We start from the raw sequence: 23,934 nt of genomic DNA on the forward strand, positions 1-23,934 counted from the left end.
AGTTTGCAAATAATTTCTCCCATTCTGTCGGTTGCTTCTTCACTTTCCTGACTTTCTTTTGCTGTACAGAAACTTCTCAATCTGATGTAATCCTAATAGTTAATTTTGGATTTGGCTGCCTATGCCTCTGCAGTCTTTTCCAAGAAATCTTTGCCTGTGCTAATATCTTGCAGGGTTTCTCTGATGTTCTCCAATAATTTGATGGTGTCTGGTCATAGATTTAGATCTCTAATCCATGTTGAGTGGATTTGTGTGTAAGGTGTAAGGTAGGGGCCTTACTTCATGCTTCTGCACATGGAAATCCAGTTTTCCCAGCACCATTTGTTGAAGAGACTGTCCTTGCTCCAGGAATTGGTTTTAGTTCCTTGATCAAATATAAACTGGTTTTAGATGTTTGGATTAATTTCTGATGTTTCTATTCTGTTCCATTGGTCTATCTGTTTTGTACCAGTACCAGGCTGTTTTGATTAGAGCTGCCCTGTAGTATGTCTTGAAATCTGGGGTTGTGATGCCTCTGGCTTTTTGTTGTACAAGACTGTGTTAGCTACTCGAGGTCTCCTGTGCCTCCATATGAATTTCCGCATCATTTTATCCAGATCTGAGAAGAATGCCTTTGGTATTTTAATTGGTATTGCATTGAATCTGTAAATTGCTTTTTGAAGAATGGACATTTTGATGATATTCTTCCAATCCATGAACATGGAAGATTTTTCCATTTTTTGGTATCTTTTCTTCTATGTCTTTCTTTAATGATTCATAATTCTCATCATAGCAATCTTTGACATCCTTGGTTAAGTTTATTCCAATGTTTTTTATTTTTTTGTGGCTATTGTGAATGGGATTGATCTTACAAGTTCTTTCTCAGCCGTGGCATTGTGTATACAAAAGTGGTTGATTTTTGTGTATTGATTTTTTTAAAGATTTATTTATTCATCTGAAAGAGTTACACAGAGAGAGAGAAAGAGAGGGGGGAGAGGGAGTGGAGAGAGAGAGAGAGAGAGAGAGAGAAAGTCTTCCATTCACTGGTTCACTCTCCAATTGGCCACAATGGCCAGAGCTATGCCAATTGGAAGCCAGGAGCTTCCTCCAAGTCTCCCATGCAGGTGCAGGGGCCCAAGGATTTTGGCCATCTTCTACTGATTTCCTAGGCCACAGCAGAGAGCTGGATCAGAAGTGGAGCAGCTGGGACTCGAACTGGCACCCATATGGGATGCTGGCACTGCAAGTGGCAGCTTTACCTCCTACACAACAGAGCCAGCCCCTGTGTATTGATTTTATATCCTGCTACTTTCTCAAACTGTTCTACGAGTTCCAATAGTCTCTTAGTGGAGTTCTTTGGATCCCCTATGTAAAGAATCATGTTGTCTGCAAATAGGGATAGTTTGATTTCTTCCTTCCAAATTTGTATCCCTTTGATTTCTTTTTCTTGCCTAATGGCTCTGACTAAAACTTCCAGAACTATATTGAATAGCAGTGGTGAGAATGGGCATCCCTGTCTGGTACCAGATCTCAGTGGAAATGCTTCCAACTTTTCCCCATTCAATAGGATGCTGGCCGTGGGTTTTTCTTTTTTTTCTTTTTTTTTTTTTTTTTGACAGGCAGAGTGGACAGTGAGAGAGAGACAGAGAGAAAGGTCTTCCTTTTTGCCGTTGGTTCACCCTCCAATGGCCGCCGCGGTAGGTGCGCTGCGGCCGGCGCACCGCGCTGTTCCGATGGCAGGAGCCAGGTGCTTCTCCTGGTCTCCCATGGGGTGCAGGGCCCAAGGACTTGGGCCATCCTCCACTGCACTCCCGGGCCACAGCAGAGAGCTGGCCTGGAAGAGGGGCAACCGGGACAGGATCAGTGCCCCAACCGGGACTAGAACCCGGTGTGCCGGCGCCGCAAGGCAGAGGATTAGCCTAGTGAGCCGCGGCGCCGGCCATGGGTTTTTCATATATTGCTTTGATTGTATTGAGGAATGTTCCTTCCATACCCAGTTTGCTTAGAGTTTTCATCATGAAAGGGTATTGTATTTTATCGAATGCTCTCTGCGTCTATTGAGATAATCATATGGTTTTTCTTCTGCAGTTTGTTAATGTGGTGTATCACATTGATTGATTTGCGAACATTGAACCATCCCTGCATACCAGGGATAAACCCCACTTGGTCTGGGTGGATGATCTTTCTGGTGTGTTGTTGGATTCTATTGGCCAGAATTTTGTTGAGGATTTTTGCGTCTATGTTCATCAGGGATATTGGTCTGTAATTCTCTTTCTCTGTTGCATCTTTTTCAGGTTTAGGAATTAAGGTGATGCTGGCTTCATGGAAAGAATTTGGGAGGATTCCCTCTCTTTTAATTGTTTTGAATAACTTGAGAAGAATTGGAGTTAGTTCTTTAAGTGTCTGGTAGAATTCAGCAGTGAATCCACCTGGTCCTAGGCTTTTCTTTGTTGGGAGGGCCTTTATTACTGATTCAATTTCTGACCTGGTTATGGGTCTGTTTAGGTTTTCTATGTCTTCATGGCTCAATTTAGGTAGATTGCATGTGTCCAGGAGTCTATCCATTTCTGCTAGGTTTCCTAGTTGTCATACAGCTCTTTTTTTTTTTTTTTTTTTTGGACAGGCAGAGTGGACAGTGAGAGAGAGAGACAGAGAGAAAGGTCTTCCTTTTGCCATTGGTTCACCCTCCAATGGCCGCCGCGGTAGCGCGCTGCGGCCGGCGCACCGCGCTGTTCCGATGGCAGGAGCCAGGTGCTTCTCCTGGTCTCCCATGGGGTGCAGGGCCCAAGGACTTGGGCCATCCTCCACTGCACTCCCGGGCCACAGCAGAGAGCTGGCCTGGAAGAGGGGCAACCGGGACAGGATCGGTGCCCCGACCGGGACTAGAACCCGGTGTGCCGGCGCCGCAAGGCGGAGGATTAGCCTAGTGAGCCGCGGCGCCGGCCGTCATACAGCTCTTTGTAGTAATTTCTGATGATTCTTTTTATTTCTGTGGTATCTGTTGTTACATTTCCTTTTTCATCTCTAATTTTATTGATTTGGGTCTTCTCTCTCCTTTTTTTGGTTAGTTGGGCCAATGGTGTGTCAAGTTTGTTTATTTTTTCAAAAAACCAGTTCTTCATTTTGCTGATCTTTTGTATTGTTTTTTGGATTCAATTTTGTTGATTTCTCCTCTGATTTTAATTGTTTTCTCCTATTAGTTTTGAGTTTAGTTAGCTGTTGTTTTTCTAGATCCTTAAGAGCATTGATAGCTCATTTATTTGGTGCCTTTCCAATTTCTTGATGTGGGCACTTATTGCTATAAACTTTCCTCTTAACACTGCTTTTGTTGTATCCCATAAGATTCGATGTTGTGTTGTCACCTTTGTTTCCAGAAATCTTTATTTCTCTTTTGGTTTCTTCTATGACCCACTGTTCATGCAGGAGCATGTTGTTCAGTCTCCGTGTGTTTGCATATGCTCTAGAGATTCCTGAGTTGCTGACTTCCAGCTTCACTCCACTGTGGTCTGAGATGATGCATGGTATGATTTTAATTTTTTTTAATTTGCTGAGACTTGCCTTATGGCCTAGTGTGTGGTCAATCCTAGAGAAAGTTCCATGCACTGGTGAGAAGAATGTGTATTCTATAACTTTAGAATGGAAAGTTCTGTAGATATCTGTTCGTCCATTTGGTCTATAGTGTCGATTGAATCTGCTGTTTCCTTGCTGATTTTCTGTCTGGTTGATCTGTCTATCTCTGAGAGTGGAGTATTGAAGTCCCCCAGTACTATTGTATTGGGGTCTAAGTCTCCCTTTAAGTCCCTTAGCAAATCTTTTAAATAGCCAAGTGTCCTGTAATTAGGTGCATATGTGTTTATAATAGTTATAAACTATTGAATTGATCCCTTAATCATTATATAGTGCCCTTTTTGTCTCTTTTAACAGTTTTTGTGTTAAAGTTTATTTTGTGTGATATTAAGATGGCTACATCAGCTGTTGGTTTCTGTTGGCATGGAATATCTTTTTCCAACCTTTCACTTTAGCCTGTATGTGTCTTTGTTGGTAAGATGTGTTTCTTGTAGGCAGCAAATAGATGGGTTTGATTTTTAATCCATTCAGCCAGTCTGTGCCTTTTAGCTGGGGAGTTGAGGCCATTTACATTCAAGGTGACTATTGATAAGTAGTGACTCTGCCCTGCCATTTTCCCAAAGATATTCCTAATTTATACTTTGAACTTCCTGTGATCTTTTACTGAGACATTTTCTTCCTTTACCTTCTTTCATATTGATGACCGTGTTTCTGTGTTTCTGCGTGCAACACATCCTTAAGCATTTTCTGCAGGGCTGGACAGGTGGTGACAAATTCTTTCAGTTTCTATTTGTTATGGAGAGACTTTATTTCACCTTCATTCACAAATGTGAGCTTTGCAGGATATAATATTCTGGGCTGGTAGTTTTTCTCTCTTAGTACCTGGGCTATATCTCACCATTCCCTCCTAGCCTGCAGGGTTTCTGATGAGAAGTCTGCTGTGAGTCAATAATTGGAGATCCTCTGAGAGTAATCTGACGTTTCTCTCATGCACATTTTAGAATCTTCTCTTTGTTTCACTGTGGTGAGTCTGATTACAGTGTGTCGTGGCGAGGATCTCTTCTGGTGATGTCTATTGGGAGTTCTATGTGCTTCCTGCACTTGGATGTCCCTTTCTTTATCCAAACCTGGGAAGTTTTCTGCTAGCATTTCACTAAAAAGGCCTCCTAATCCTCTCTCTCTCCATGCCTTCAGGAACTCCTAGGACGTGTGTGTTTATATATATATTATCCTGTAGATTCCCAACAGTGTTTTTTAGTTTTCTAATTTCCTCTTCTTGTCTTTGGTTTGACTGTATACTTTCCTGTGCTCTGTCTTCTAAGTCCGACATTCTCTCTTCTGCCTCACTGATTCTGTGTTTAAGGCTCTCTACTGCATTTTTTATTCTATTGAATTCTTCATTTCATTTTGATTCCTCTTTGAAGTCTCAATTGAATGGGAGGAATTTTCTTTCATGTCCTGCATGGACTCCAGTAGTTGGTGCGTTTGCTTTTGGTTACTTCCATGTAATCTTATGATCAATTTTTTGAGTTCCATTTCTTGCGTTTCTTCTTTCTCATTGTCTTCATGATCTAGTATTGAAGCGTCGAGTTCTTCTGGGGGTGTCGGGTTGTCTTCCTTATTCTTGTTTCCTGGATTGGTGTTTGCTGTTCGGCATTTGTGGAGACACCATTGGCTTCTTGTTGTTGTTTCTCTGTGGTGACTTTCATTGTTCTATGACTGTAGATAAGCTTTCAGTGACTCTTTAGAGGCTTGTAGTGGGTGTGGCCAGAGGGCTTTGTTCAGTTCTCCAGGGTTAAGGGTGTGCCTAGACGGACACACCCACATTTAGCGTGGTAAATCTTCTCTCTCTCTTTTTTTTTAATCAGAAGGGAGGTTTATTCTGCTCAGCGGAGTTCTCCGTGGAGACCGGTGCCTGAGCGCGAGCCCCAGTGGGGATAATATTCGTCCATTCTGTACCAGGGGCCACAGGGAGGATCTGTGCAGTCCTCAGTGTAAGTTCAGATTCCCCAGCAATGTCCCTCACCAGGTAACCAGGAACCCCCGGGCTTGCGGCGTCCCCCCGAGACCGCCCGAAGTCCCAGCCACCGTGAGTGCTCCCACACAGCTCAGTTTTTTTCGCAGTCCCGGTTCTGAAGCTTCACAGTCACAAGCTCCCTGCCCCCCGTTACGTCTCCCAGAGTCAGGAGTCTCCGCCCTGCTGATTGCCAGGCGCAGACACGAGCTGGCGCAGCCATTGTGTATATCACAATGTCACCCGCTCTATCGGCTTGTCACAGCTTACCTTTGTAGAGTGATTGGAGACAGAAATGTGTCCGGCCCGGCCTTTTTTTTATTTCTCCTCCAGTTTGGCTGGTACACTTTCCCCCACGGGGCTCCAAGCCTGGCTCCCTGGAGGCTCGTCCTGCTGCTTTCTCACCCCTGGCTGGGGCTGCCGCGGTCTGGCCCCACCTCACTTTCCAGTGCTGGTGCGTAGGCTCTCGGCTGTTGGAGTCCCAGTGAAGCACCTATTAGCTAAGCAAACAATTACCAACACGAGAGGCAGCCTCCGTGTCAGAGTTATGGGAGGACCCGGGAGGGAGGAGGGGGAAGGCAGGTCCAGCGTCTGTGTCTCAGGGACGTCAGTCTCCCCCGTGAAAAACCAGGGTGTGAATTCCTCCCTGAGTCTGGAGCACACACACACACATTGCACACACTGACTCGAATGCTCACACGCAGTGCACACATTCCACACGCAGACACACGTGTCATTCACATACACACACATTGCACACACTGACTCGAATGCCCACACACATTGCACACATTCCACACACAGGCACTTACAATACACATACTGACACAAATGCCCACACGCAGTGCACACATTCCACACGCAGGCACTCACACGTGTCATTCACATACACACACAATACACACTGACACATGCCCACACAGTGCACACATTCCACACGCAGGCACTCACAATACACATACTGACACAAATGCCCACACACAGTACACACATTCCACACGCAGGCACTCACACGTGTCATTCACATACACACACAATACACACACTGACACATGCCCACACAGTGCACACATTCCACACACAGTGCATACATTCCACACACACACGTGTCATTCACATGTACACACATTGCACACACTGACTCGAATGCCCACACGCAGTGCACACATTCCACACGCAGGCACTCACAATACACATACTGACACATGCTCACACAGTGCACATATTCCACACGCAGACACTCACACGTGTCATTCACATACACTCACAATACACACTGACACATGCTCACACAGTACACACATTCCACACGCAGACACTCACACGTGTCATTCACATACACACACAATACATGCTGACATGAATGCTCACGCAGTGCACACATTCCACATGCAGGCACTCACAATACACACTGACACATGCTCACACAGTGCACACATTCCACACACAGACACACGTGTCATTCACATGTACACACATTGCACACACTGACTCGAATGCCCACACACAGTGCACACATTCCACACGCAGGCACTCACAATACACATACTGACACATGCTCACACAGTGCACATATTCCACACGCAGACACTCACACGTGTCATTCACATACACTCACAATACATGCTGACATGAATGCTCACACAGTGCACACATTCCACACATAGGCACTCATTCACTCTACACACACATCATTCACGTGCACACATTATGTACATGCATGCACATGGGTGAGGGGATGGCTTGCATGTGCTAGTGTGTACATGCTCATGCTCCACACATGGCACACACACACAGGGCGCTGCCTCCCGTGGCCCCTCAGAGACGTGGGCTCTCTCTGTGGCTCCAGGTGCTGTGGGCCGTGCTGTGACCTTGGCTGTGGCCCACCGGGGTGCAGCTGCAGCAGAACGAGGCACAGAGCAGCCCAGCCCCTGCCTCTCACAGGTTTGCCTCACGTGAGAGCTGCTTCTGTCTGCCACAGTGGCACAGGGACTCGAGCCGGAGTCCTGGGAGACACGGCAGGGCACCTTTCCACGCCAGGGACACGGAAGGTCCCTTATTCCACACGCTCCAGGCTCCAGGCTCCCACACAGCCGACCAGGGCCAGAGACCCCATCAATGCAGCCGCCCGTCTCTCACACCACGTTGTTCTGGATCTCGTGGAACCCTCCCTGTGCCTCTTCTCCCGGCTTCCTGCTGCCCCCTGCTGACTCTGCAGGGCCTTCTGGGAGATGCCGCTCAGAGCGAGAGCATCTGTCAATGATGATTTCTACTCCTAGCTGTTTCTTTTTCATTCAGATTCTGGGATTTCTTTATATTATTTTTTCTCGTGTTATTTATTTATTTGAGGGGCAGACAGCTCCCATCTGCTGGTTCAATCCCCAAATACCTGCACCAGCCAGGGCTGGGCCAGGCTGGAGCCGGGAGCCTGGAACTCAGTGTGGGTGTCTGACGTGGGTGGCAGGGACCCAGCTGGTTGAGCCGTCACCGCTGCCTCCCAGGGTCTGCGTCGGCAGGAAGCTGGAGCAGGGAACGTGGGCGTCTCGCTCGTCGGCCCTCGCCTGCTGCTGTTTTGTGTCTGCTACGTACTCTGTAACCTGTTGTCCAGAGCTCCCAGGAGCCTGCCGGTACTTACTTTTCTGTGGTTTAGTTTCCATTTGTAAATTCACTTTCCTGTTACCCAAGACGTCGGGAACACAGGTGCTTGTGCCCATGAGAACAGACTCTCAGCCGTGAGCCAGCACTGAGCAGCTAGCAGCTGCGAGGTCTGGTGGAGCTGTTCCCAGACAGGCTGCTCCGCAGGGATCCGGGACTCTCCAGGCACGGAGCACCCTGCTTCCCGCAGTCCTCCTGCCCCCTCCTCTCCTGGGGCGGCGCCGGGCGAGGGCTGCGGGCATGAGGCTTTGCCTAGGGCTGTATCTGGCACCAGGAGGCTTCCCCTCGGAGGGAGGAGGCTGGGAGCCCCAGGGTTATGGGCCTGGCGGGACTTGGGATTGGGACGTACGGATGTATGGATCTGGGGGATTTCAAAGCTGCCGCCGAGGCTGCTGCTTCCTGCCCACGGGAGCTCCCCCTGCTCCACGCGCTGATGTCTGCCTCCCTACCGGAGGAGCTGACGTCATGTAACTTGTGTGCACCCCGGGACACGTGATTCGGGCCTGAGCTCCAGGTGAGTTGCAGCTCCACCTGGATTTGGCTGGAAGAGCCATGAGCCTGCTCCACACACCCAGGCCCTGCTCCCACTGGGACAGGAACGGGAGGAAGGAAAGGCGGGAGTGGCCGAGGGAGGCCTCCCAGAGGGAGCACGGCTTGGGGCTCCAGGGAGGAGCGGCCACCTCACGTGCTAGAGCACAGGCCTGCTGTCACACCCCCAGCGTGGGGCCCTCAGCCCGCTGTGGACCGCAAGGCCGAGGCACACCTGTCGGAGGCAGGGCAGAGGGGCCGCAGCAGCCTGGAACACCCCGTGGGGACGCTGGCTTCCCCTGCTGAGACCTCCTGCGGCTGCTGGCTGCCGTCTCTCTCCCCTGCAGTCCGGCTTCCACCCTGCCTGCGTGTGGGGTGGGAGGGGCTCTGAGATAAGGATGAGTGAATGGAGGCACAGGCCGCCGCCTCCCCCCTTCCCCACGGCACACTTGCTTCCGAGGTCACAGTGAGCCAATCCCTGTCCCCACAGGCCCCCCCCCCACACGTGCTGTTTCCCCCATCTGTTTGATGACAGCTGTCCTCATGGGCGGGCAGTGCTATCCAGCCGTGGGTCAGTGACTTGTGGCCATTTCTGAATTGGGTTGTCTTTTTCTGAGAAACCCTAAGAGTTCCTGTGTAATCTGGAGTAGACCCTCACCTATGTCTTGCAAACCGTTAATCGGACTCACTAGAACTTGTCTTGCTAGTGTCCTCCGAGGCACAGAAGGGTTTTGTTTCGTCGGCTTCGGTGTCAGTTCAGAAAACCCTGGCTAATCCCATGTGAAGCTCTACGCCTGCTTTTGGAGTTCAGCTCTCAGGGTAACGTCTCTGGTCCGCTCTGAGGCCCCTTCTGTCCATGCTGTGCCCAGCACCACTTGCTGAGCAGTGTCTCCCCCGGGGGGGGCCTCGGCCGCCCAGTGACAGGGTTTGTTCCGTGGACTCGGGTCTTCCCCAGCACCAGCTCTGCTTGCCGTGCTGTGGACTTGGTGGGACCCAGGCTGAGCCCTCCAGTTTGTTCTTTTTCCTGATGTTTGGGCTCCCTTGTACTTCCAACTGGCTTTCAGGATCAACTGTCAATTTCCAGAAAACACACCTGGGGTTTCCGTGTGGTTGGGTTACTGACCAATCTGGGGAACGTTGCCATATCAACATGTTAAATCTTCCAGTATGGAACATGGGCCGTCTTCCCATTTAGGTCTTCCAGAATTCCTTCCAGCAGGATTTTGTACTTCTCACTTTCTCAGATGTAGTCCTGAGCGTTCCTTTCTTTCTGAAGCTATTGTAAATCAAAGTTTTAATTTCATGTTTAGGTTGTTTATTGCTGGTTTTTAAGTCTTGCTGTTGCATCTTGCAGCTTTGCCAACCTCGCTGTAATGGTTTTCTGTGTGTGCTCCTTTCGTGCGTTCCACACATAAGGTCAAATCCCCTGCAGGCAGAATTAACTTCCTCATTCCAGTCTGGTCGCCTCTTACGAGAGTGTCCTTTTCTTGTCCAATTTCCCAGACCAAGGCAGCGTAAAGCGGAAGTGACAGGAGCGTTGCTCTCTCAGGGAAGGCTCTGGACTTTCACCGCCGACCTGAGGGCGGCATGGGGTCCACAGGTGGCCTGCACCACGTAGGGGAAGCCCCGGTCACTGCGCGTCACACACGTGGGTCAGGGTTCGAGTCCACGGATCCCTCTCCTACACTGCTGAAGTGATCGTGTGTTCCTCCGTGCTCTGCACACGTGTGTCACGCTGGTTAGCTCGTGCTCGCCGGGTCAGCCTTCCGTTCCTGTGATAAACGCCTGTGACACGTGACTGCACGGCCAGCCTGTGCACACCACTTCACCTGCCGCTGGCTGGGGCTCGCCAGGGTTGCGTTGAGGCCTCTGGGTCCCTATTGACAAGGGACAGCTGCTGGTGTTTTGTTGCTGTTCTGCATTGCACTGACGAGCGACCTCTGCCATTCTGTCTTCTGTGGGATCTTGTGTCTCCCAAGAGAACGAGTTAGGAAGTGCCCCCCTCATCTGTGTTTGGTGCAACCTTGAGGAGTATTGCATGGATTCTTCCTACATATTTAGTAGAATTTGCCAGTGAAGCCATTCTGTCCTGGAATGTTCTGCTTCGGAGTGGTTTTAGTCATTGATTCAATCTCTATCTTTTTTTCTTTTTCTTTTTTTTTTTTGAAGAAGTATTTATTTATTTGAAACTTGGAGTTCATCCAGTGGTTCACTCCCCACGTGGCTGTAATGGCTGGGGCTGGGCCAGGCCAAAGCCAGGAGCCAGGAGCTTCTTCCAGGTCTCCCACGTGGGTGCAGACCCCAAGGACTTGGGCCATCTTCTGCTGCTCTCTCAGGCCGTAGCAGGGAGCTGGAATGGAAGTGGAGCAGCCAGGACACAAACCAACGCCCATATGGGGTGCCGGCACTGCAGACGGCGGCTTTACCTGCTACACCACAGTGCCAGCCCCAATCTCTCTTTCCTCCAGGTCTATTCAGATTCTCTGTTTCTCTTTGAGAAGAGTTTTGGTACTTTATGTGCTTCTAAAACATTTATCGTATATATGCTGTATAACATACGGCTGTTCGTATCTTTCTCATCATAATTCCATTCTCGTCTTCCAGAATGTTCATCTGAGAATCTGTTTTGTTAGGTGCTGTCTGGCCACTCCAGGTCTTTTTCAATCATTTTACTTCCGGTGGATTTTTCTTCAGATGTGTGCAGTCTTCCATAGACAGCACGGCCTTGGGTTACGTTTCTCCCTCCATCCGTGTGGCCAGTCCATGTATTCACTGTGGAACGGAACCCGTTTGCACGTAAGGTGATGGCGGGTTAGGAAGGGCCTCTGCCAGTTTGCTGTTTCTTTTTTGCCTTTTAAAGCCGGAGGGGGAGGGGGAGAGGGAGAGGGACTCGCCCACTGCTTCCAACGCCAACAGCTGGGGCGGGGCCAGGCCTGGCTCCTGGTCGGGCCCCTTGGGAACAGCAGGAACCCACGTGCTTGCGTCATCACGGCTGTTCTGGGCGAGCGCATTAGCAGGAAGCTGGACCTGGGAGCAGAGCGGAGACCCCAGCCAGGCACCGCAGGGGACGCGGCGCCCCGAGTGGTGCCTCAGCCGCGGCGCCAACACCCTGACCCATCACATTTTCTTCGCGTCTTACATCTTTTTTTACGTTCTGGTTCCTCCTTTTCGTTCCCCGTGCGTGCGTCTGGAGCCGGGTCTCCGGGGCCACCGCCTCTGGTTCCGCAGCCCACTCCTGAGAGCGTCACACACGTGGGTCAGGGTGTGACTGACCCACACTGACCCTTGCACAGAGGCCAGGTCGCCCCTGAGTGCGCGCATAGGTATGGAGAGAGGAGGCGGTGGCCGGCGCGGCGCGCATCCTCGGCCTGCCCCCGCGCCTCCGTCTCCGGCCATGGCTCCCGCGTGGCCAAGGTTCTAACAGGTGCTCACTTTTTTTGCAGGTCCAGTCTCGGGGACCCTGGCCCGGCGCTGCGACCTCGGCGGACCGCCGATCAGTGGACGCGTGAGGCCATGGCGCTGCTTCCCGGACCCGCGGCGCCCCAGGACGGCGGAGGCACGAGCCGCGCGCGACACGTGATCATCAACGTGGGCGGCTGCCGTGTGCGCCTGGCCTGGGCGGCCCTGGCGCGCTGTCCGCTCGCGCGCCTCGCGCGCCTGCGTGCCTGCCGTGGCCACGACGAGCTGCTGCGCGTGTGCGACGACTACGACGCGAGCCGCGACGAGTTCTTCTTCGATCGCAGCCCGTGCGCCTTCCGCGCCATCGTGGCGCTGCTGCGCGCCGGCAAGCTGCGGCTGCTGCGCGGCCCGTGCGCGCTCGCCTTCCGCGACGAGCTGGCCTACTGGGGCATCGACGAGGCGCGCCTGGAGCGCTGCTGCCTGCGCCGCCTGCGCCGCCGTGAGGAGGAGGCGGCCGAGGCCCGCGCGGAGCCCGCGGCGCACAGCGCGCAGGACAGCCCGGCGTGCGCCCTGGAGCCAGGGCGGCTGGAGCGCGGCCGGCAGCGCCTGCGCGACGTGGTGGACAACCCGCGCTCGGGCCCGGCGGGCACGCTCTTCGCCTGTGTCTCGGTGGCCTTCGTGGCCGTCACGGCCGTGGGCCTGTGCCTGAGCACCATGCCGGACATCCGCGCGGAGGAGGAGCGGGTGAGTCCAGCGGCGGAGGGGCGTGGTGGGGCTGTGGGGCCAGGGGAGGGCACGCGGGTTCCGGGCGGCGTGGCAGGGCTGCGGGAGGGTGCACGGGTTCCGGGCGGCGTGGCAGGGCTGCGGGAGGGTGCACGGGTTCCGGGCGGCGTGGCAGGGCTGCGGGAGGGTGCACGGGTTCCGGGCCGCCTTTCGCTCACTCTGCCGTAGTGGCCGGAACGCGGTCCTGCTGCCGCGGACATCAGGGGAGCTGCAGGTTGGTTTCCAGATCCTAGGCCCCGGCCGCTCGCCGGCAGCTCAGCTGGTCAGGCCTTGGTGGTTTACGGAGCTGTCCATGGGGTCTGGAGAGTCGGGTCCACCCGAGCAGGGTCGTGACTGCCTCCACCCTCGCGTGTCCTGCCTGCCGGCCTGGGAAGGCCATTTGGGGTTTGCGGGCATGCAGGAGGGGAGGTGGCAGGCGCCCCGGGGCGTTCGGGGTAGGTGGGTGAAAGGAGAGCCTGCTGCGGTGTCGGCAGGGGCCGAGCGTGGCCCTCAGCCGTGGGGCCGCCCCAGGAAGGCCCTTTCCCGGCCAGCGTGGCCCTCAGACGTGGGGCTGCCCCGGCCAGCGTGGCCCTCGGACGTGGGGCCGCCCCAGGAAGGCCCTTTCCCGGTCAGCGTGGCCCTCGGACGTGGGGCCGCCCCAGGAAGGCCCTTTCCCGGCCAGCGTGGCCCTCGGACGTGGGGCCGCCCCAGGAAGGCCCTTTCCCGGCCAGCGTGGCCCTCGGACGTGGGGCCGCCCCAGGAAGGCCCTTTCCCGGCCAGCGTGGCCCTCGGACGTGGGGCCGCCCCAGGAAGGCCCTTTCCCGGCCAGCGTGGCCCTCGGACGTGGGGCCGCCCCAGGAAGGCCCTTTCCCGGCCAGCATGGCCCTCGGACGTGGGGCCGCCCCAGGAAGGCTCTGCCCGGGCCAGCGTGGCCCTCGGACGTGGGGCCGCCCCAGGAAGGCCCTGCCCCGGCCAGCGTGGCCCTCGAACGTGGGGCCACCCCAGGAAGGCCCTGCCCCGGCCAGCGTGGCCCTCGGACGTGGGGCCGCCCCAGGAAGGCCCTGCCCGGGCCAGCGTGGCCCTCAGCCGTGGGGCCGCCCCAGGAAGGCCCTTTCTCGGCCAGGGTGGCCCTCGGACGTGGGGCCACCCCAGGAAGGCTCTGCCCGGGCCAGCGTGGCCTCGGACGTGGGGCCGCCCCAGGAAGGCCCTTTCCCGGCCAGCGTGGCCCTCGGACGTGGGGCCGCCCCAGGAAGGCCCTGCCCCGGCCAGCGTGGCCCTCGGACGTGGGGCCGCCCCAGGAAGGCCCTGCCCGGGCCAGCGTGGCCCTCAGCCGTGGGGCCGCCCCAGGAAGGCCCTTTCTCGGCCAGGGTGGCCCTCAGACGGGGGGCCGCCCTAGGAAGGCTCTGCCTCAGACTCTGCCTGGGGTCTGAGATGGCGTCTCCCACCCAGGCAGCCCAGGACAGCCCCCACCTCGGGGTCCTCAGCCACACCTGGAAATCCCCTGTGTGCAAGTTCAAGGGGGGGTGGGCGAGAACATGTGTGTCTCAGGGCGTCTCTAGGGGTCTCTGAGGGGGACTCTAGGGCAACTCCAGGGGGTCTCTGAGGGCAACTTAGATGACTCTGGGGGGTCTCTGAGGACAGCTCTAGGGGTCTCTAAGGGCATCTAGGCCATCTTTAGGGGTGCCTCTGGGGGTCTGAGGGGTCTCAGGCATTTCTGGAGGCCTCTAGGGGCATCTTCCTGCTGACCACAGGCACAGACGCTCAGGGACATGCAGTGTCCTGGCTGACACCAGATCCTATCTGCGCCAGAGGAGCCTGCAGCCTGAGGCCGGGAGGCCGGGCAGCCCAGGATGCCAGAGGAGGGACGGCGTGGGCAGCGGGACTGGACCCCAGTGCGGGGCACATAGCTCCCCTCCCACTGCTCTTCACGGCCATCCCCCTGGGCACCGCTGTTTCCCACGCCATGTGGCCCTAACCTCACACTAAGCTGACAGAGGAGCCCCTGCGTGTGGGAGCCATGACTGCCTCGGCTGTGGGCGTCATGGGAAGGACTGCAGTTTCTCCATGAGCTGGTGACATGTGCGCTGCCTGCTGTAGTGGGCAGGCCAGGAGCCCCAGGGCCCAGGACGTGGGGGCAGGAGTCACTTGCTGGGCCCGTTCCTGGGGTGTGCCATGACCCCAGATGTGCCATGACCCCCAGATGTGCCGTGACCCCCAGGATGTGCTGTGACCCCTCCATGTGCCATGAACCCCACAGGATGCTTTGTGTCATGACCCCCAGATGTACTGTGAACCCCAGGATGTGCTGTGACCCCCCCAGATGTGCCATGAACCCCAGGGTGTGCTGTAACCCCCAGATGTGCCGTGAGCCCCACAGGATGCTTTGCGCTGTGACCCCCCATGTGCTGTGCCCACCCCCAGGGTACACCCAGCACCCACTGTACTGCTTCTCACTCAGCTGCCCTCTTACCCAGAGGAAACCCTCCGTGGCTTCCCGAACCCCCCGGTCAGGCCTGAGGGTGATCTGTGGTCCCTGCAGAGGCAGAGATCAGCTCCCGAATCTGGACATCTGTGGTCACAGAGCATTATCCCAGATTCTCTAGGCGCGAAACATTTATTCTAGCCAGGAACCCACCTGGTGTGGCCCCGCCTGTGTGGGCTCTCCTGGGGGAGATGCCCGTGGCAGTGGTCACCACTACACACGTCCAGCACGACCACACTGGGCTGGAAGTTGAGGCCAGGAAGTGGCTGTTGCCCCCGGGCCCAGCAGGAAGGGACTTGTCCAAGCCTCCCTTCCTCGCCATCCTGCGGCCTTCATGGCCCCGCGTCCATAGCCTCGTCCAGGGGACAGGAGGCGGCCCCTCCCCATGCTGCCACCTGGCACTAGGGGCTGGTTCAGAGCCAGGCGCCACGAGAACAGGCGGCCCTGAGTGCTGAGGGATCCAGAGTGACCTGGGCGGCTGTGGGCGTGTGCAGTGCTGTTGGGGTCTGATGGGCTCTGGTTGCGGACACTGCGGGCTGGATGGCCAGCCAGGTGCTTGAAGTCCCTTTTGAGCGTGCACAGCTGCTGGGAGAGACGGGGACATGCGCTTGGCGCTGGGACAGACTGTGCTGCCCGCCGGGAGCAGCTGCCATCCCGCCTGTCGCGCGGGGGCTGCTGCTCGGCTGTTGATGTCGATTTTTTCCGTTAAGCTCCTGGCAGTGTAATTAGTTATGGATCTCGGCTGCGGGCTTGCTGAGAACATTCCTGTGCTGGGCACCTGCCCCTGCCCAGGCCGCAGCTCCGCTCTGTCTGAGCGCCACTGGCCTGGACTCCGTGGAGACTCTGAGCGGACACGTGTGCGGGTGCAGGATCCGATCAGCCAGGACACATGGACGGGGGGCGGGGGGGTGCAGGGTCTGAGGGCTGGGACGCGTGCATGGGCGGGCACAGGGTCTGAGGGCTGGGACATGTGCATGGGAGGGCGCAGGGTCTGAGGGTTGGGACGCGTGCTTGGGCGGGCGCAGGGTCTGAGGGTTGGGATGTGTGCATGGGCGGGCGCAGGGTCTGAGGGTTGGGAGGTGTGCATGGGCGGGCGCAGGGTCTGTGGATCTGGGACGTGTGCATAGGCGGGTGCAGGGTCCAAGGGCTGGGACACGTGCACAGGCGGGCGCAGGGTCCGAGGGCTGGGACACGTGCACAGGCGGGCGCAGGGTCCGAGGGCTGGGACACGTGCATGGGCGGGCACAGGGTCCGAGGGCTGGGATGCGTGCATGGGTGGGCACAGGGTCTGTGGATCTGGGACGCGTGCACAGGGGGGCGCAGGGTCCAAGGGCTGGGACGCGTGCACAGGCAGGTGCAGGGTCCGAAAGCTGGGATGCATGCACGGGCTGGCCCAGGGTCCAAGGGCTGGGACGCGTGCACAGGCGGGCGCAGGGTCCAAGGGCTGGGACGCGTGCACGGGCGGGCGCAGGGTCCAAGGGCTGGGACGCATGCACGGGCGGGCGCAGGGTCTGAGGGCTCGAACACCAGCAGGCAAAGGGTCCGAACTGACGGGACAGGGCCCACGCAGGCCACGAAGTCCCAGAAGCCCAGGAGCGGATGATTGTGTCAGCGGCCAGAGCCCCCATGATGCAGAGGTAGCCGCCTGTCCCCCCCAGGCCCTCGGCTGACAGCTGCAATTGTCCCTCCTGCACACCCCAGACCCCGGCCCTGGGCCCTTGAGCTCCAGCCTCGCCCTGTCTGGTCCCCACGCTGTGGCTGGGCCTGACAGATGGGAAGCCGGGCTTCCACCGTGGACAGAGCCCCGTCTTAGCAACCCAGCCCCTCGGGCGTATATGGGAGCCAGTGGGCCTGGCAATGGTGGCCGCACACCCCCAGGGCAGAGGAGAAGGGACTCCCTTGGGCAGAGAGGGCTCCAGTCTGACAGCAGCCAGGCCTCAGTGTGCCCCTCAGGCCAGCGTGGATTGCGAGAGCTACTGAGCCTGCACTGGGTAATTGACTTGACAGTGCTCAGGGCAGGAAGGGTTGGGCATGTGGGCGCTCGTGGGCCCCTCTGCAGGGGAGGAGAGGCCCCTTCCTCCAGGTAACAGGAGCCGTCCATCTACACAAAGATGATGCCCACTCTGTGGAGGAGCCTGGGGCCAGCTGTCCGCAGTGCAGACGTGGGGAGGGCAGCTTAGAGTGCAGGGTCCCCGCCCCACCCCAGGGGAAAGGCTGCCTGGTTCTGCTGCGGCTCCCAGCCTCTGCTGCTTCTCTGAACTGAGAGTTCCCAGGCCCAGGGGCCCATTCTGAGCTCCACAAACAGCCCAGGCAGCAGCCTTGGGCCCTGCCAGCTCTGCCAAGGGGCTAGAATAAAGGTGGAGGCAGGGAGTGAGCAGGCTTCCCTTGGCACTCAGCTGCTTCCCCCTGCCCCTCTCTGCCGAACACATGCACTCCCCCGCCCTGACCCACCTGCCCCCCCAGACCCACTTGGCCCCCTGCCCCTGGACCCACCTGCCCCCCTAACCCACTTGCCCCCACTGGACCCACCTGCCCTCCCATCCTGGACCCCCTGCCCCCACCCCAGCTCCATGTGCTCCCCCTCCCTGGACCCACCTGCCCCCTCCTCCCTGGACCCCTTTGCCCCCACCCTGGATCCACCTGCCCCCACCCCAGATCCACCAGCCCTTCCTCCCTGGACCCACCTGCCCCCTCCTCCCTGGGCCCCCTTGCCCCCACCCTGGATCCACCTGCCCTCCCCTCACTGGACCTACCTGGCCCCTCTCCTCCTAGACCCAACTGACCCCCTCCCCCTGGGCCCACCTGCCCCCTCATGTATCTGCCCCCCAAACCCACCTGCATGCAACCCACTTGCCCCCCACCTGGATTCACCTAGCCCCCCATCCTACCTGCCCCCGCTCCCCCTGGACCCACCTGCCCCCTCCAGCCCAGTGCTTGTGGTGAGGAGGTGGCACCCACAGTTTAGGTTCTGATTGGTGGGGCTGGGGGCCCGCCAGGCTCTGCGGGGAGGGGTGGGCCTCATCTTGCATTTAACTTCGACTCTGTAGCTGCCTGCAGGGAGGAGTGGGGACCTGGGTGTTCACTGGGAGTAGGCGTCTCCCCCCGCCATGTACCACCCCCTGCCCGGCGTTTCCCTAAGTAGACTCATCTCTGTGACACCTACACTGCATGTTTAAGGAAACCAAGTTCATCCAAGCATAAATCCGCCAGGCACCACCCTTTTGGGGGAACAGATGCAAGAAGTTGGATTTCAGGGGCGGGGGTGGTAGCACAGTGGTTACGATGCTGCACAGGCTGCCTGCACCCGTATCGGAGTGCCTGGGTTCAAGTCCCACTCCCAGCTCCAGCCTGCTGCTGATGCGCACCCTGGGAGGCAGCAGGTGAGGGCTCAAGGACTTGGGTCCCTGCCACCCACACGGGAGACCGGACAGAGCGCCTGGCCCCTGGCGCTGCCTGGCCTATCCCCAACCATAGCAGTCATTTGGGGAGTGAACCAGGAGATGGAAGCTCACTCGCTCTTTCTCTCCCTCCCCCTCTTCTCCCCCCTCTCCCTCCCTCTCTCTCCTCCCTCTCTATGCCTTTCAAATAAATTCAAACAATAAGTAAAACTTTTTTAAAAAAGAGAAATTGGAATTCAGTTGATTTTAGGCTCTACTTATGCTAGAAATACTGAAGTATTACATAGAGTTTTTTTTAGTAAAAGAACCGAATCATTGTAATTCACCAAACTGGCTATCCCAAAGAGGAGCTTGCGCTCAGGATTTGACCCAAAATACTGACATGTCAGCCTCTGTCATGGGCAGAGGGTGAGTCGGCGAGGCCCACACTGCCATCCCCAGGGCTCCGTGCACAGGCACGGCTCCCGGTGACACTCACGGGCTCCGTAGGACTTGGCTGTGAGCATTTCAATAAATAAGCTTCTTGTCCCTGGGTGGCTGTGTCAGCTCAGTGTGGTGCAGACCCGGAGGAAGCTCCTGTCCCGGGCCTGGCCCTGTCGTGTCCGTCACACCCTGGGTCTCCTCCCCCTGCAGCCCAGACCCCACGCTGGTCTTCCAGGGCTGCCACTTGCAGGCGCACTTCCTGCACACAAGTTGAGATAAGGAGCGGTTCCTGCAGAGCGGCAGGCTGAGAGCTGCAGCCGGGAGTCCTGCCCTTGCCCCAGGTGAGCGTCCCGGCCCACAGACCACCCCCAGGGGCTTGGTCTGGGTGCTGGCTGGGCCAGGGGCCCCAGGACGCTGTTTTGGCCAGCGCGGGAATCCTAAGGAGAAAACACCTGTGTGTCTGGGACCACCTGCGACTTCTGAAGTTGCCGTTTGGTCGCGCTTTCCGCGTTTGCCACCGCTGCTGCTTCTGAGAATTCCTGTCTGCTGGGCTTCGCTGGGCGGCCATCTCTTTATCTCTCTCTGGGCCCTGCGGCCTTGCAGGCCTCGCCTGGGCAGCTGCATGGTGCCCCCTTGACTCTGCCTCGTGGCCTCAGCGCCCGCACAGTTCCTCCTCACATCCCTGCGACCACAGTGCCGTGGGGGTTGTTGAACCTACGCCTTTTCTTCTGGGGAGACCCCTTGGAGGGAGTGAGCAAAGCTGTAAGAGAGTGGTGATTAGACAGGGACGTGGGTGCGTGCTGTGCTGCCCTTTCTGCCGGGAGACGCTGGTCATGCGGGGCTTGCTGCTGTCCCCGAGCCATGCTCCCAGGTCCTGGCCCCCAGAGGCTGAAGTTGGTGTGTTTGGGGACGCCCCGGGTGGCCCCTTGTGACAGGGCGTCCTCAGCAGGGGTACCTGACCCACTCACAGCGTAGGTCCCGCAAGGTTGGAAGGCCAGGTGCCCTTGGTGTGGAGCAACACCTCACACTGGGTCTGCTCGCCCAACGTGCAGAAAGAGGGTCCCTGGCTTCCGGCAGTGGAACCAAGTCGGTGTTTGCTGCAAAGCACAAGCAGGAGCTGAGCGGGAGGTGGCGGTGGGGCTCAACCCCAGGCTCTCACCCACTGGCTCCACCACTGAGCCGCTCAATTTTCTTAGCAACTTCAGTAACAGAAATTTAATGGAAAATCTATTCTGGTCACTGTAATAGCAAAAATAAGAAATGCCTAGGACTGTTCTTAGCAACGAGGGCTCAATATTTGCAAAGAAAATCCACAGTGACTGCTGGGAGTGTGGAAGTGAATGAGGAAGCCGAGGTCTGCGGGTCTCACAAAACCACACGTAGAATGGTGGGAAGGAGGGGACCCACCCCAATCTGCTGTTTAATAAACTTCCCCAGATTGGATCTGAAGCAGCAAACACATGGTGTGGGTGTGACTTGGACTGACTCACCAACCAGGGAGCCTGGTGCTGAGGAGGCTGGTGGGTGGGGGAGGCCGGTGTGTGGGGAGGCTGGTGTGTGGGGAGGCTGGTGTGTGGGGAGGCTGGTGCCTGGGGGAGGCCAGTGTGTGAGGAGGCTGGTGCCCTGGGGGAGGCTGGTGCCCTGGGGGAGGCCGGTGTGTGGGGAGGCTGGTGCCTGGGGGAGGCCAGTGTGTGAGGAGGCTGGTGGGTGGGGGAGGCTGGTGGGTGGGGGAGGCCGGTGTGTGGGGAGGCTGGTGTGTGGGGAGGCTGGTGCCTGGGGGAGGCCAGTGTGTGGGGAGGCTGGTGTGTGGGGAGGCTGGTGCCCTGGGGGAGGCTGGTGTGTGGGGAGCCTGGTGTGTGGGGAGGCTGGTGTGTGGGGAGCCTGGTGCCTGGGGGAGGCCAGTGTGTGAGGAGGCTGGTGGGTGGGGGAGCCTGGTGGGTGGGGAGGCTGGTGCCCTGGGGGAGCCTGGTGTGTGGAGGGGCTGGTGCCTGGGGGAGCCGTTGCCTGGGGAGCCTGGTGCTAAGGGAGGCTGCTGGGTGGGGGAGGCCAATGTGTGGGGAGGTTGGTGCCTGGGGAGCCCGTTGCCTGGGGAGGCCGGTGCCTGGGGAGGCTGGTGCCTGGGGGAGGCCAGTGTGTGAGGAGGCTGGTGGGTGGGGGAGGCTGGTGGGTGAGGGAGGCTGGTGGGTGGGGAGGCTGGTGGGTGGGGAGGCTGGTGGGTGGGGGAGGCCGGTGGGTGGGGAGGCCGGTGTGTGGGGAGGCTGGTATGTGGGGAGGCTGGTGGGTGGGGGAGGCTGACCCAGGCAAGACTTCCTGCAGCGCCTCCCCCCCACCTATCCACAGCTCTGCAGCCATCACACATGCCCACAGCTGTTGGCAAAGCAGAGCTCCTGGCCAAGTCCAGGGCCAGAGTGGATCAGGGAGGATGAGGCTCCCTGAGGACATTAGTGTAGCCACTGCCCCATCATCGGTGCCTGCAAACACACAACAGACAGGGACATAAGGAACAATCCAGCAAATGTCCGCACTTAGTAACACCAGATATTGAAGCATACGCTATAAGTGAAAGCAAACAAACACATATAGTAACACCAGACCTTGGTGAGCGCTATAAGTGAAAGCAAACAAACACATATAGTAACGCCAGACCTTGGTGAGCACATCCGTCCTTGGTCACAGGGATGTGCCCACACCGGGAGTACAAAGGTGGCAGCAGACACACAGGAGTGTAGCGATTCAGAGCGTGGGATGGACCATCTCAGCAGGTGGTGCTGGGTCTGAGTAACCTCGGTGAGCGCCAGCCACGTGGGCCGCTTCAGTGAGCATGTTGTTTCCGTACAGTTAATAAAAGGGAGTGCAGTTTTTCATCCAGGAACCCGAAGAATCTTTTTAGGTTTGTAATAAAGCCAGAAATGAAAGGAAGCATTTGACAACATAAAAAAAGACTAATAAAAGCCCTCCCTAGGTTTAAACAAACTATAATCTCAGAATAAAATAGCAGCATTTGTGAAAAAGCCAGGGCCAGCATTGTGGCGTAGCGAGTAAGCCGCCACCTGTGATGCTGGCGTCCCGTATGGGTGCCAATTCGTGTCCCAGCTGCTCCACTTCCAATCCAGCTTCCTGCCAATGCACAGGGAGGCAAGCAGGCAGTGGCTCAAGGAGCTGGGTCCCTGCACCCACGTGGGACATGTGGATTTGGGTTCCTGGCTCCTGGGTTCAGCTCAGCCCAGCCCTGGCTGTTGTGGACATTCTGGGAGTGAACCCGTAGACGGAAGATCTCTCTTACTGTTGTGCTGACTTTCAAATAAATGAAAATAACTTTTTTAAAAAAAGATGTTTATGATGCAAGAAATGCACATTTAAACAGTGTGACACTCTTTGAATTATCCCATTAGCAAAGGCTCAGCTCCGCGGCCACACCAGCTGCTTATGAGGCCGTTGGGCCAGGGCCCTTCCTGTGGGGCTGGGGAGCGTGGGCATGTCTCAGGGAGCGTGGGCATGTCTCACCGGGGAGCGTGGGCATGTCTCACCGACGCTGGCTGATGTCAGACACGTGTTTGTGCAGCCTAGCCGTGCAGTTCTGAGGTTTAGCTGGGCGACTACTGGGCCGGAAGGAGAGCTGAGCAGTGAGTCGTTCACCGCTCCCATGACCGCTGTGCTCGGGTCCCTCCCTGCCCGGCTGCACTGCCCACTGTGGCCACAGAGAGCCTTCTCGATAAGCCTCAGCCCCGCTCAGTGTCATTACAGTTTGCAAGGAGACGCCTTGTGGCCACAGGTGGGGTCTGCGCCGTGAGGGGTGGGCCTGCCAGGGTGCCCCCCCAAGCTGGGTGTGGCCACTACATTGCCCACACGCAGGGAGCAGGGCCTGTGCCAAACCGTGTCTGTGTTTTCATGAGAAAAATGAAGCTGTGTGTGCGAAGCCCCCACTCGCTGCATCCAAGCTGGCCTGGCCTGCCTTGCCCTGGATCCACCCTGTCACTCTTCCAGGCAACCCTGGTCCCTGGCTCTCTGGGCAGAGCCCCTGAACTCTGCATCAGGCCTGGCTCTGAATTCTGCACGTGCAGAGAGGGACCCACAGCCTTGCGCACTCCCAGGGGCCCCTCGGGGAGTTGCTCTGGCCTTGGCATTGGGTGTTCAGCAGTGTGGCCAGCCAGATCCCCTCAGGGACCATGCTGTCCCAGCTGTGCTGTGTCCGGCATTTGGCAATACCAAGGCGGAGCTACCTGCTCTAACACGGGTAACACCTGCACGTCTGGTTACACCTGTCTTGTCTCCTTAAACCCAGCCAGAGATGTGCATGGGAGGGAAAGTGTGACCACAGGGAGAGTGCCCGGTGGACACCACACCAGACGCCAAGTTTCCCCGCCCCCAGCTCTGGAGGCTGCAGGTGCCAGGAGCTGTGGGGAACCTGAGGCTGACATGCCCCAGCTCCCGCTCATCACCCCTGCCAGCCCTGGCTCCTGCCTCAGCCCAGCAGACTTGAGACCGAAAATCGGGACCCCACAGCCCCAGTCTGGGGCACCAGGCCCAGCAGAGAGGGCTGCCGTGTGCCAGGCTGCAGCAGGATTTGTGGACCACAACCATTCCTGCCATCGAGGACACCACAGAAGGCAGACGTGGGGAAGTGGGAGGGGCCAGGACAGAGACCCACAGTGGGGCTCATGTTCCGAGGGCAAAAACGCAGCCCAGAGCCAGGGAAGAGAGCGCCGGGTACGCCGAGGCCCCTCCCC

The 23,934-nt window shown here is 57.3% G+C and overlaps 1 protein-coding gene across 1 annotated transcript in view; it reads left to right on the plus strand.

Annotated features, from left to right (window-relative positions):
- Window positions 1-23,934, plus strand: part of KCNG2 (potassium voltage-gated channel modifier subfamily G member 2) — a 75,751-nt gene that overhangs the window by 45,169 nt on the left and 6,648 nt on the right. Inside the window, exon 4 of the mRNA XM_062200047.1 lies at window positions 12,187-12,886. Within this exon, the coding sequence (XP_062056031.1) occupies window positions 12,187-12,886 (700 nt within the window). The remainder of the gene's footprint in view (window positions 1-12,186; window positions 12,887-23,934) is intronic.

Source organism: Lepus europaeus, chromosome 9, assembly GCF_033115175.1.
Source record: "Lepus europaeus isolate LE1 chromosome 9, mLepTim1.pri, whole genome shotgun sequence".
Taxonomy (NCBI): domain Eukaryota; kingdom Metazoa; phylum Chordata; class Mammalia; order Lagomorpha; family Leporidae; genus Lepus; species Lepus europaeus.